The 14,982-nt window shown below is 42.0% G+C and overlaps 1 protein-coding gene across 1 annotated transcript in view; it reads left to right on the top strand.

Annotated features, from left to right (window-relative positions):
• The window catches only part of LOC149466162 (uncharacterized), a 64,592-nt gene that overhangs the window by 39,986 nt on the left and 9,624 nt on the right, over positions 1–14,982 (top strand). The window contains 1 exon segment of the mRNA XM_089672707.1: positions 780–1,758. Within this exon segment, the coding sequence (XP_089528833.1) occupies positions 780–1,758 (979 nt within the window).

The following is a 14,982-nucleotide window of genomic DNA, read 5'->3' as shown; positions in this document are numbered from 1 at the left end:
TTGAATCGTGCTTTGCTGGGTTTTTTTGCCTTCCTCTGGATCAACTGTGGGTAAAGAATTATAATTTTTTTTTTTTTTTTTTAAATGGTTGAACTGGATAGACTTTTGTCTTTTTTCAGCCAGACTAACTATGTAACTTTAGTTAAAGCGGAGTTCCACCTGAAAAAAAAAATAAAAGTCAGCAGCTACAGAAACCGTAGCTGCTGACTTTTAAAATACAGACACTTACTTGTCCCTCGGTCCAGCAGTGTCCTCACCACGGCTGGTTTCACCGGCCATCTTCTCTCCCTGGAGCCGGCATCTTTAGTGTGGGCACTCAGCTGTGACAGCTTGCGGCTTCACAGCCGGGTGTCCACTGCGTATGCGCGAGAAGCACTGCTCTTTATGAATGTCCCCGAAGTCTTCTGGGATCTGTCACGTGTCCCAGAAGACTACGAGGAGGGAGGACAACATCCACTTCCAATCGCCTAGGTGATCACAGCGGAAGTGGGAGCAGGTACCTATCAAATTGGGTGCCAAAGTTGCCAATCCTTAATGGGGAGCGGGGGACAAAGGCTTAAAGTGGAACTTCCCCTTTTGGGTCAAGCTCCGCTTTAAGTATAGAATGAGGAAGGGTTAGAACCCCCTGATGGGTTTTTTTTTTCCAGAATTCATTTAGAGAGATCCTCCCTCTAGGAAGTTAAGGAAACTCTCCAATAGCAACACTGACAGAAAAATAATCCTTCCAACTCTACCCAAGTTTTTGGCTTGACACACACTTTAATTCGTATTTCTTACAGATGAACAATACGGAATCTATAATATGGGAAAAATTGTTATCTCGACATATCCTAAAACAGAAAATGACATGACATCCAGTTCTTCAGGAGAAAACCCTATTTCCCAACATCTCCATCCAACTCCTCATGAAGCAGATCTGTCAACTGGTTCCTCCATACATGGAAAGGGCTTCCCTCATCTCTGTGATCCCGTCAAATATCAGACAGCCTATACAGAGGGGGAAACGTTCTCATCTTCTGAAAGCAGCAAATGTTTGAATCAGAAAGCTCATCTTCCTTCAAACGAGGGATCTTACACAATGGATGAGCCCCAGGAGCCCTACTCTTGTTCAGAGTGCGGGAAGTGTTTTTCCCTATTGTCCATTCTTAATAAACATAAGAGGACACACACTGGAGGGAAGCCGTTTTCATGTCCTGAATGTGGAAAATGTTTCACCACGTTGTCCAGTCTTAAAACACATAAGAAAAGGAAGATGTGCTCTTGGCCCGATTTAGGGAAAGGTGTTCCTGACAAAGACGGACTTACTAAACATCAAATATGTCACATGGAGGAAAAGCCCTTTTCATGTCGGGAGTGCGGGAAATGTTTTTCCCAAAAAAGCAATCTCATCATACATGAGAGAAGTCACACCGGAGAGAAGCCGCATTTCTGCACCGAGTGTGGAAAATGTTTTTCCACCACGACAAATCTTGCTTCACACCGGAAAACTCACACCGGAGAAAAACCATATTCATGTTCAGAGTGCGGGAAATGTTTTTCTCAGAAGAGCAATCTCATTACACACGAGAGAAGTCACACAGGGGAGAAGCCGTATTCCTGCACCGACTGTGGAAAAAGTTTTTCCACTACGGCAAATCTAACTTCGCACCGGAAAACTCACACTGGAGAAAAGCCATATACATGTTCGGAGTGTGGGAAATGTTTTTCTTGGAAAGCCTGCCTGCTCAGGCATCAGCGTGTGCACACGGGATAGAAGCCATGTCTCTAGATCTTATCTTCTTTGTCGAGAGATGACTCCCATGTAATGTGGTCAAGCAAAGGTTGAGAGTTTCACTGACCGCACCGAGTTGATGCTGAACTAAGCTCCTTTTTTATCCCAATCACATTAAATACCAGTAAAGATTATTATTGCTTTACCTTTTAGCAAAAAAAAAATATTGTATTATTATTCTGTATTTGTGTGTATATTATTTTCTCACTACCAGTACATTGAAAGACTTACAGTGTATGTCAGGACACAAAAATATATATATTAGATACTGTATATCCTCTCCAATACATGCACACTTTCCCATGTCTCACCCCGCTAACCTCTTGCCGCCACAGTAAAATTCCTGCGGCTGGTTGGCACATGAAGACTCAGTCACATATACACAATATTGCCAAAAGTATTGAGCCCGCCCTCCTAATCATGTGATTCAGGTGTTACAATCCCCTTCATGGCCACAGGTGTATACATACAAGCCCCTAGGCATGCAGACTGCTTCTACAAACATTGGTGAAAGAATGGGTCGCTCTCAGGAGCTCAGTGATTCCAAGCGTGATCCCGTGATAGGTGGCCACCTGTGCGATAAATCCATCCGTGACATTTCCTGGCTACTAAATATTCCACGCTCAACTGTTAGTGGAATTATAACAAAGCGGAAGCAACTGGGAACAACAGCAACTCAGCCACCAAGTGGTAGGCCACATCACATGACAGAGCGGGGTCAGCGCATGCTGAAGTGCACAGTGCGCAGAAGTCACCAACTGTCTGCAGAGTCAATAGCTAAAGACCTCCAAACTTGGTGTGGCCTTCAGATGAGCACAACAACAGTGCGTAGAGAGCTTCATGGAATGGGTTTCCATGGCCGAGCAGCTGCATCCAAGCCTTACATCACCAAGTGCAATGCAAAGCGTCAGATGCCGTGGTGTAAAGCACGCCGCCACTGGACTCTAGAGCAGTGGAGACGTGTTCCCTGGAGTGACCAATCACGCTTCTCTGGCAATCCGATGGAAATGTCTGGGTTTGGCGGTTGCCAGAACGGTAGTTGCCTGACTGCATTGTGCCAAGTGTAAAGTTTGGTGGAGGGGGGATTATGGTGTGGGTTTTTTTTTCAGGGGTTGGTCTTGGCCCCCTAGTTCCAGTGAAGGGAACTCTTCAGGCGTCAGCATACCAAGACATTTTGGACAATTTCATGCTCCCAACTTTGTGGGAAGAGTATGGGAATGGCCCCTTCCTGTTCCAACATGACTGCGCACCAGTGCACAAAGCAAGGTCCATAAAGACATGGAGAAGCCAGTTTGGGGTGGAGGAACTTGACTGGCCTGCACATAGTCCTGACCTCAACCCCATAGAACACCTTTGGGATGAATTAGAGCGGAGACTGTGAGCCAGGCCTCCTCCCCCGACATCAGTGCCTGACCTGACAAATGTGCTTCTGGAAGAATGGTCCAACCTTCCCATAGACACCCTCCTAAACCTTGTGGACGGCCTTCCCAGAAGAATTGAAGCTGTTATAGCTGCAAAGGGCGGGGCCAACTCTATATTGAACCCTACGGATTAAGACTGGGGGGCCATTAAAGTGCATGTGTATGGAAAGGCAGGTGTCCCAATACTTTTGGCAATATAGTGTACAGTTGTGTTCAAAATAATAGCAGCGTGTTGAAAAAAGTGAATAAAGCTGAAAATCCTTCTAATAGCTTTTATTTCCATACACACAAATGCATTGGAAACACTACACATTCTATTCCAAAACATGAAGAAAAATATATCAAATTTGTGTTGTTCCTCTAAAAAAATTGAAGAAAAGTGAATATTAGACTGTTCAAAAAAATAGCAGTGTTTGTATTCTTCTTTACAAACTCAAACATTCACTATATAAACTGAAAAATGTTTGAAGATTTTGCTTTCCTTTGAATCACTTAATGAATATTTAGTTGTATAAGCACTGTTTCTGAGAACTGCTGTACATCTGTGTTGCATGGAGTCAACCAACTTCTGGCACCTGTGAACAGGTATTCCAGCCCAGGATGATTGGACTACATTCCACAGTTCTTCTCTATTTCTTGGTTTTGCCTCAGAAACGGCTTTTTTGATGTCACCCCACAAGTTTTCTATTGGATTAAGATCCGGGCATTGGGCTGGCCACTCCATAACGTCAATCTTGTTGGTCTGGAACCAAGATGTTGCACGTTTACTGGTGTGTTTGGATCCGTTGTCTTGTTGGAACACCCATTTCAAGGGCATTTCCTCTTCAGCATAAGGCAGCATGACCTCTTCAAGTATTCTGATGTATTCAAACTGATCCATGATCCCTGGTATGCGATAAATAGGCCCAACACCGTAGTATGAGAAACATCCCCATATCATGATGCTTGCACAACCATGCTTCACTCTCTTCACAGTGTACTGTGGCTTGAATTCAGTGTTTGGGGGTCGTCTGACAAACTGTCTCCGGCCACTAGACCCAAAAAGAACAATTTTACTTTCATCAGTCCACAAAATGTTGCGCCATTTCTCTTTAGGCCAGTCAATGTGCTCTTTGGCAAATTGTAACCTCTTCAGCACGTCTTTTTTTCAAGAGTGGGACTTTGCGGGGGCTTCTTGCAGATAGCTTGGCTTCACATAGGCGTCTTCTAATTGTAACAGTATTCACAGGTAACTTTAGACCTTCTTTGATCTTCCTGGAGCTGATTGTTGGCTGAGTCCTTGCCATTTTGGCTATTCTTCTATCCATTCCAATGGTAGTTTTTTGCTTTCTTCCACGTCTTTCAGGTTTTGGTTGCCATTTTAAAACATTTGCGATCATTTTAGCTGAGCAGCCTATCATTTTCTGCACTTCTTTATATGTTTTCCCCTCTCCAATCAACTTTTTAATCAAGGTACGCTGTTCTTCTGAACAATATCTGGAACAACCCATTTTCCTCAGAATTTCAGAGAGAAATGCACTGTAACCAGCATGTACAACATTTGCTGCCTTCCTTCCTTAAATAAGGGCAATAATTGCCACCTGTTTTTCAAAGAATGACTGACCTCACTAATAGAACTCCACACTGCTATTATTTTGAACATGCCCCTTTCAATTAGTGATTCAATTACACAGAATCAGCAGCATGCATGTCATGACTGTCGGGTCTGTTGGATTTCTATTACTCTACTACACCTGCTAGTAAATTATTTGCCATGTAGAAATATCAGTTCTACCAAAAACAGTGATTGATCAGGTTAGTGATGTCTGCTATTGTTTTGAACACAACTGTATATATACAGTGCATGCATAAAGTATTCAGACCCCCTTCAGTTTTTGCAATTTTGTTATGTTGCAGCCTGATACAACAGTTTAAATTCATTTTTTTCTCCCTAATCTACACTCAGTACTCCATAATGACAAAGTAAAACAGAATTTTGAAAATATTTGCAAATGTATGAAAAAGAAAGAAATGAAATATCACATTGGCATAAGTATTCAGACCCTTGGCAACAACACTCGAAATTTAGCTCAGGTATCTGCCATTTCTCTTGATCATTGCTGAGATGTTTCTACGTCCACCTGTAGTAAATTAAATTGATTTGACATGATTTGGAAAGGCACACGACTCTCTATAAAAAGCCTCACAGCAGACAATACATATTGTATCAGAGACAAAGCCATGGGGTCAAAGGAACTGCCCGCAGAGCTCAGAGACAGGATTACTGCAAGGTACAGATCTGGGGACGGCTACAAAAAAGTATCTGCTGCACTGAAGGTTCCCAAGAGCACAGTGGCCTCCATAATTCTCAAGTGGAAGAAGTTTGGCACAACCACGACTCTTCCAAGAGCTAATCGCTTGGCCAAACTGAGCAACTGGGGGAGAAGGGCCTTAGTAAGAGTGGTGACCAAGAACCCGATCTTGTGTGGAGATGGGACAAAGTTCCAGAAGGACCACCATCACTACAGCCTTCCACTGATCTGGGTTTTATGGCAGAGTGGCTAGATGGAAGCCTTTGGTTGCAAACTCCAAGTGGGCTTTCATGTCACATCTCCTTGGTGCAAAACACATGAAAGCCCATTTGGAGTTTGCAAAAGCTTTTTTGCAAACTCCAAGTGGGCTTTCATGTCACCCCCCCCCCCCAGAGTAGTACAGTGTCACTATTGGTAAACTGAGGTACTTTGATGACAGAATGTAAAAAAAAAAGTAAGAAAAGAAAATAAGTAAGAAGAAAAAAAAAATGTAAAAAAAAGGAACCAGTCACTACCACACCAGTTATAAGAAGACGCTTTACTGCATTAGTGACAGTATGTAAAAAAAAATTATTTTAGTTAATTTTTTTAATATTTCAAGAAAGTATGACAAAAAAATTACAACTTCAAAAAACTCACCATGTCTCTTACTAAATTCTCAGACTGTCTACTTTTGAAAAAAGGCGTCATTTGGGGGTTATTTGTACTGTCCTGGCATTTAGAGCCTCAAGAAATGAGATTGGGCGTCAGTACATCAGGATTGATCAATTTTCATATCGTAGTTTGTAGACTTTCACACAAGCCAATCAATAAACACTTTATGGGATTTTTTTTTTACAAAACACGTAGCAGAATACATTGTGGCTGACATTTATGAGGACATTGGATTTTTTTCATTGGATATGTTTTATAACAGAAAATATTTATTTCAGGTACTTATATAGCGCCATCAATTTACGCAGCACTTTACATATATATTGTACATTCACATCAGTCCCTAACCCTCAAGGGGTGTACAATCTAAGGTCCCTAACTCACATTCATACATACACATACTAGGGACAATTTAGACAGGAGCCAATTAACCTACCAGCATGTCTTTGGAGTATGGAAGGAAACCAGAGAACCCGGAGGAAACCTACGCAGGCACAGAGGGAGAGCATGCAGACTCCAGGCAGGTGGTGCCGTAGGTGGGATTCAAACCAGCAACCTGAGTACTGCCAGGCGGAAGTGCTAACCATTTAGCCACTGCGCTGCCCTAATATTTCAATAACAAAATTACCAAAAAATATATATATATATTTTTTGGTCATTTTTCGGTTATAAAATAAAAAAAACAGTGATGATCTAATACCAAGAAAACTCAATTTTCATATAGTGAACTCAGTGTAGAGCTATTCACCCTGAGGTCATCACAGAGGACAAGAGAGCACTCTTTATGTCTGGAGGAAAAGAAATTTAATCTCGAAACACGGAAAGGTTTCCTCACAGTAAGAGCTGTGAGAATGTGGAATAGACTCCCTCAAGAGTTTGTTCTGGCCAGCTCCGTGGATTTGTCATGTTTCACATGACTGTCATATGCCTTTAAGTGTTTTTTGTATTTTGTCTCTGCTCCTCCCTTTCCTTTGGTTTAGTTCTTGCTGTATAGATAGCCCACCCCTTTTCCCAGTAATGCATTTCAGCTTCAAGCCTCATGTCATGAAGCAGATCACATTATGATCTTTTGACCTATCAGATCTTCATTGTTGTAAGATTCTCTCAGTTTATGGAATAAACTTCACAAGATCTACAGGGTGTCATCTAGATTGAGTCACTGTCTGTGTTATTCAACTAAGATTGGAGTTATCGCTATCTCATCACAACTCTTAAGTTACAGAGATCACACATTCGATGCTTAGATTGGAGAGACGGAACAGGATTGCTTCAAACAAGTCCTGGATTCTTTCTTGAATACACAGAATATAATTATTGCCTTCCCCTGCATCAACTGTAGGTGTAGGATTCTAACTTTTTTTTTCTATGGTTGAACTGGATGGATTTTTGTCTTTTTTTCAGCCAGACTAACTATGTAACTATGTAATTTATATGAAGAAATTGATATAAGTTTCATTGGGATACAGTGTTGCATGACCGTGCAATTACCAGTTAAAGCAACGCAGTGCTAAATAGCAAAAAATGGCTGGGTCAAGAAGGGGGTAAAACCTTCCGGGTGTCAAGTGGTTAAAAATGGTGCAAGTACAGAAAATTTCTTTGCTGGCCTTCCAGAAATCCAGTGCGCTCCTAACTTCTTGTTTGGGGCTGACAACGCAGTGGGGTTGATTTACTAAAACTGGAGAGTGCAAAATCTAGTGCAGCTCTGCGTAGAAACCAATCGGCTTCCAGATTTAAGGCTAGCTTCACATCTTGGCGGATTGCACGATTTTGCAGTGTTTTCTGCGGTGCGTTTTGTGTTTTTTTTTTTTGTTTGCCAGTAAGAAAAGAATTGACTTTAATGCCACTTTGATATGACTTTGGATGCTACTTGAGTGTCAGAGAGTGCAAAGTCGCATCAAAGTTGCACCCATCCAAAGTTGCATCAAAGTCAATACTTACCTATTGGCAAAAAACCTGCAAAAAACACATAAAAATGCAACACGTGTGTTTTTGGTGCAGGTCCATTGACGTCTATTACACGCAAAAAGTAACCTGCTGCAGGAAAAAAAGCACAGGGCGCGCGCTCTCAGCACATATGTTTTTTTATAATTGAACGCAAATGTGCGGCTGCTCGGCATCTAGGCTCAGACACTGGGAGGCCGCACATTTGTGTGCATCCGGCGTGAAGAGGTTAATGGACTGTTGTGTGGTTCTGCAAACTGGAAAACGCACTGAGCTCCGCATAATTTGATGTTTTCTCCAGTGCTTTTTGCAGTTTGATTTGCATTTTTCTACACACATTTTTGATGCGTTTTTACTGCAATTTGTTTTTTGTTCATTTTTGTTGCTGGGCAGAATACAAATGCAAAGCACAGCAAAAACGTACTACCATGCATTTCAGCAGCTTCTTCATTGACCTCTGTTGTAGCAACAATGCTGTTTTTTGCTTTTAAAAAAGTCCAAAAACGTAGCAGCTCAAAAAAGCATAGATGTGAACATGTTCCATAGGAAACCAGGTTAAATGGACTGTAGTGCGTTTCTGCAAAAAGCACTAAAAAACACATTGGTGTGAATGGAGCCTAAGTTTGAGCCTAGGGTTAGGCTAAGTTGACAGCTCTGTGTGTTGCGACTGATGCTTTTTACTGACGTGTTTTGCATTTTTGAACACGTTTTGTCTTTTGCCAATAGGAAAGTATTGACTTTGATGTCACCTTGATGTGACTTTGATGCAGCTTTGGATGGGTGCAACTTGGGTGCTACTTTGATGCTACTTGAGTGTCAGAGTGTAAAGTCACATGAAAGTCGTACTACATGAACAGGACTTATGACTAAGTCCCGGATGACACGAAACGCATCAAGGGAAGTGACGTCGGATGCACAGGAGAGGAACTGGAAGTGGCACGTCGGCCATTTTGGAGACTGGAAAACCGCATGTCAAACATACTGGAAGCTGCTTGGCAACCCTAGAGGTTTGAAGGGCATGGGAATATGCTTCCTATTCATTTTTTCATTGTAAGCAGTTAAATAAAGTGTTTATTTGAACAATTTAAAAAAAAAACGGAATAACACTATACAGTTAGGTCCATATATATTTGGACACAGACACAATTTTAGTTTTTTTCAGGTATTGACCAAAACATATTAAAACTATAGCTATATAATGGATATGGGCTGAAAGTACACACTCTCAGGTGTAATTTGAGGGTATGTACATCCAAATTGGAGGAAGGGTTTAGGAATTACAGCTCTTAAGAGCAGCCATCCCCCCATTTTCAAGGGACCAAAAGTAATTGGACAATTGAATCAAAAGCTGTTTCATGGCCAGGTGTGGGCTACTCCTTCGTTATTTCTTCATCAGTTAAGCAGGTAAAAGGTCTGAAGTTTATTCTAAGTGCATTTGGAATCTATTGCTGTGAACCTATATCATGTGTACAAAGGAGCTGTCCATGCAAGTGAAACAGGCCATTGTAAGGCTTCAAAAACTAAACAAATCCATCAGAGAGATAGCAGCAACATTAGGAGTAGCTAACTCAACAGTTTGGTACATTCTAAGGAAAGAAGAACGCACTGGTGAGCTCAGCAACATAAAAAGGCATGGATGGCCACGGAAGACAACAGTGGTGGATGATCACAGGATCCTCTCCATGGTAAAGAAAACCCCATTCACAACATCCAGACAAGTGAAGTACACTCTCCAGGAGGTGGGCGTATCATTGTCAAAGTCTACAATCAAGAGAAGACTTCACGAGAGCAATTACAGAGGGTTTACCACAAGGTGCAAACCATTCATAAGCCTGAAGGATAGAAAAGCCAGATTAGACTTTGCCAAAAAAACATCTAAAAAGCCGGACCAGTTCTGGAAAAGCATTCTTTGGATGGATGAAACTAAGATAAATTTGTACCAGAATGATGGGAAGAAAAAAAAGTGTGGAGAAGGCGTGGAACCGCTCATGATCCAAAGCACACAACGTCATCTGTAAAACATGGTGGAGGCAGTGTGATGGCATGGGCATGCATGGCTTCCAGTGGCACTGGGTCATTGGGGTTTATTGATGATGTGACAGAAGACAAAAGCAGCCGGATGAATTCTGCAGTGTTTACAGATATACGGTCAGCCCAGATTCAGCCAAATGCAGAAAAGTTGATTGGACGGCTTTTCATAGTACAGATGGACAATAATCCAAAACACACTGCAAAAGCAACCCAGGAGCTTTTGAAGGAAAAGAAGTGGAACATTCTGCAATGGCTGAGTCAATCACCTGATCTCAACACAATTTAGCATGCATTTCACTTGCTGAAGTCAAAACTAAAGGCAGAAAGACCCACAAACAAAGAACAACTGAAGACAGCTGCAGTTAGAGCCTGGCAAAGCATCAGAAAGGAGGAAACCCAGTCTTTGGTAATGTCCATGGGTTCCAGACTTCAGGCAAAGCATCAGAAAGGAGGAAACCCAGTCTTTGGTGATGTCCATGGGTTCCTGACTTCAGGCAAAGCATCAGAAAGGAGGAAACCCAGTCTTTGGTGATGTCCATGGGTTCCTGACTTCAGGCAAAGCATCAGAAAGAAGGAAACCCAGTCTTTGGTCATGTCCATGGGTTCCAGACTTCAGGCAAAGCCTCAAAAAGGAGGAAACCCAGTCTTTGGTCATGTCCATGGGTTCCAGACTTCAGGCAGTCATTGCCAGTAAAGGTTTCTCAACAAAATATTAAAAATGAACATTTTATTTATGATTATATTCATTTGTCCAATTACTTTTGGTCCCTTGAAAAAGTTGGGATGGCCACTCTTAAGAGCTGTAATTCCTAAACACTTCCTTTAATTTGGATATACATACCCTCAAATTACACCTGAGAGTGTGCACTTTCCATTCCTATATCCATTATATAGAGATAGTTTGAATATGTTTTGGTAAATACCTGGAAAAAACTAAAATTATGCCTGTGTCCAAATATATATGGACCTAACTGTATATGTTATTCATATATCACTCACATGAGTACTCTGGAGTCCTATGAGGTGCTTCCTTAAGCCAGGATGACTTTCAGGAGAATGTGGTGGATGGTATCCTAGGAGGTACTTTTCAGGATTGGAGGAAAGGTGTGGAAGTGTGCTACTGATCTCTACATACTGATAAGGCATTTTTTATTTGCTTTCTGATAAGGGTATATATGCTTTTTACTATAGAAGCGTCACACTGTTGTGGTCACTTGGACTTTGTATGCACAGAGTGACACACTATCACCTATTTTACAGTGTTCACTTTTTCACTATATGAATTTTGCACAAATTTTTGAAGTTGCACAAATTTATATGGGAAAGGGTATGATATTTATTTATTTATTAAGGTAATGCACTATCCGAGTTCTCTTTTTTTTTTTTTAGGTATTTTCTGTCTTTTTGAGAGCCATTGGAGGAACTCCGCACCAAAGGATCCAATAAGTTGTATTTTGGACACTGATTTTTTTGGAGTGACTTTGTTTACACGATTTGTTCGATACAAGTGACTTATAATTTTTATTATTTATTTTTATCTTTATTTTTTTGGGGATTGTATATATATTTTTTTTGGAATTTTTGATATACACCTTAGAATATTTGGGTTTATTATATGGATATTTATGTTTAGGGCTATTTATGTATTTTGCACAGTGTTCACTTTTTTCACTATATGAATTTTGCACAAATTTTTGAAGTTGCACAAATTTATATGGGAAAGGGTATGATATATAGATATTTATTTATTAGGGTAATGCACTATCTGAGGGTATTTTCTGTCTTTTTGAGAGCAATTGGAGGAGCTCAGCACCAAAGGATCCGATAAGTTGTATTTTGGACACTGAGTTTTTTGGAGTGACACGATTTGTTGGATACAAGTGACTTATAATTTTTATTATTTATTTTTATCTTTATTTATTTTTTGGGGGATTGTATATATATTTTTGGGGAATTTTTAGGTTTAGGGCTATTTATTTACATATTGGATTTTTGTGTTGATATGCACTTTCAAGGGTGGAAGTTTGATCTTTGATGTGAAAGGGCATTAGGGTTAGCTTAGTGCTAGTTGGTACCGTAATTATAGTCTTATTACATGAAGAGGAATGTCATACTTTCCTATTAGCAAAAAAAACAAAAAATGCAACACTTGTGTTTTTTGTTGCGGTTCCATTAAGGTTATTGCACAAAAAAATGCAATCTGCTGCGGGGAAAAAGTCCTTGACCCTTTCAAAAAAGACGCACCGGTTCAAAACGCACAGATGTGAACTAGATCCACAGGAAATCATGGTGAATGAACTGTAATGGGTTTCTGCAAACTGGAAAACGCACTGAAAAATAACTCAAGTGTGAACCTACAATAAATATAAAAAGTCTTCACACCCCTGTTAAATTGTCATGTCCTGTGATGTAAAAAAATGTGACAAAGATAAATAATTTCAGAACTTTTTCCAGCTTTAATGTGACCTATAAACTGTACAACTCAATTGAACAACAAACTGATAACGACTCCAAACACACCTCTAAGACCACCACTGCCTTGCTAAAGAAGCTGAGAGTAAAGGAGGTGGACTGGCCAAGCATGTCTCCAGACCTAAACCCTATTGAGCATCTGTGGGGCATCCTCAATGGAAGGTGGAGAGCAAGGTCTCTAACATCCACCAGCTCCGTGATGACAACATGGAGGAGTGGAAGAAGACTCCAGTGGCAACCTGTGAAGCTCTGGTGACCTCCATGTTCAAGAGGGTTAAGGCAGTGCTGGAAAATAATGGCGGCCACACAAAATATTGACACTTTGGGCCCAATTTGGACCTTGTCACTTGGGGTGGACTCACATTTGTTGCCAGCGGTTTAGATATTAATGGCGGTGTGTTGAGTTATTTTGAGGGGACAGCAAATTTACATGTTATACAAGCTGTACACTGACTACATCACATTGTAGCAAAGTGTCATTTCTTCAGTGTTGTCACACGAAAAAAGAGAATCAAATATTTACACAAATGTGAGGGGGGACTCACTTCTGGGAGATAATATATATATATATATACTTCTAAATAAAATCAAAGCAACACTTGCAAAACACATCAGATCTCAATGGAGAAAAATCTCCTGCTGGATCTCTATACTGACATGGACGGGGTAATGTGTTAGGAACGTAAGGATGCCCCATCGTTTGATGGAAATGAAAATGATCGACCTACAGAGGACTGGATTTAGAGACACTCCGAAAATAAAAGTGAAACAATGATGCAGCAGGCAAGTCCATTCTGCTGAAATGTCATTGCAGCAACTCAGAATGGTCCTCAGTAGTCTGTATGGCCCCCACATGCTTGTATGCATGCCTGACAACATCGTGGCAGGCTCCTAATGAGACCACGGATGGTGTCCTGGGGGTTTTCTCCCAGATCTGGACCAGGGCATCATTGAGCTCCTGGACAGTCTGAGGTGCAACCTGGCGGCGTCGGATGGACCAAAACATGACATCCCAGAGGTGTTCTATTGGATTTAGGTCAGGTGAGCGTGGGAGCCATTCAATGGTATCAATTCCTTCATCCTGCAGGAACTGCCTGCATACTCTCACCACATGAGGCGGGGCATTGTCATTCACCAGGAGGAACCCAGGACCCACTGCACCAGCGTAGGGTCTGACAATGGGTCCAAGGATTTCATCCCCATACCTAATGGCAGTCAGGGTGCCATTGTCTAGCCTGTAGAGGTCTGTGAGTCCCTCCATGGATATGCCTCCCCAGACCATCACTGACACACCAAAACGGTCATGCTGAACCATGTTACAGGCAGCAGAACGTTCTCCATGGCTTCTCCAGACCCTTTCACATCTGTCACATGTGCTCAGGGGGAACCTGCTCTCATCTGTGAAAAGCACAGGGTGCCAGTGGTGGACCTGCCAATTCTGGTGTTTAATGGCAAATGCCAATCCAGCTCTATGGTGCCGGTCAGTGAGCACAGGGCCCACTAGAGGACGTCGGGCTCTCAGGCCACCCTCATGAAGTCTGTTTCTGATTGTTTGGTCAGAGACATTCACACCAGTGGCCTACTGGAGGTCATTTTGTAGGGCTCTGGCAGTACTCATCCTGTTCCTCTTTGCACAAAGGAGCAGATACCGGTCCTGCTGATGGGTTAAGGACCTTCTACAGCCCTGTCCAGCTCTCCTAGAGTAACTGCCTGTCTCCTGGAATCTCCTCCATGCTCATGAGACTGTGCTGGGAGACAGAGCAAACCTTCTAGCAATGGCAGGTATTGATGTGCCATCCTGGAGGAGTTGGACTGCCTGTGCAACCTCTGTAGGGTCCAGGTATGGCCTCGTGCTACCAGTAGTGACACTGACCCTTGCCAAATGCAAAACTAGTGAAAAACAGAAAAGATGAGTAGGGAAAAAAATGTCAGTGGCCTCCATCTGTAAAACCTGACCAGAGGATATTTGGCTAGAATGGGATGGGAGGTGTTACCATGACAAACATGCATTTCCTCACATCTGATCTGTACCAGGACAATGACACCTGCACTCTGATTGGCTGCACTGGGGGTCAGTACAGAGAATAGTCATAATTCAGTGCCGAGATGTAATTCTTACTGTAGCTCACTGAATAATAAATGAGCCCATCAGCACCACAAATCTATCATCTCTGTGTTCCGCCTACACCGGAAACACCTCACTTTCGCCCTGCAGTACAGCCCACGTCAACGTCGCGGCTTCGTGGTTACCATAGTGATTACCGCAGCGTGATTGGAGCCCAAGTGTAGATACAGAGCCACCAATAGACCGTGCTCGTTTGTGAAATGACAAGAAGAAGTGTCCTCAGAGCTGAAGGGTTGGCGGCCATTTTGTTGAAGGCCGGAAGTAGTATTAGGAGAG

This window comes from Staurois parvus, unplaced genomic scaffold (assembly GCF_062004578.1).
Source record: "Staurois parvus isolate SC_StPar_1 unplaced genomic scaffold, SC_StPar_1.0 ptg000132l, whole genome shotgun sequence".
In the NCBI taxonomy this organism is placed as follows: domain Eukaryota; kingdom Metazoa; phylum Chordata; class Amphibia; order Anura; family Ranidae; genus Staurois; species Staurois parvus.
This window is presented reverse-complemented; position numbering and strand designations above follow the sequence as displayed.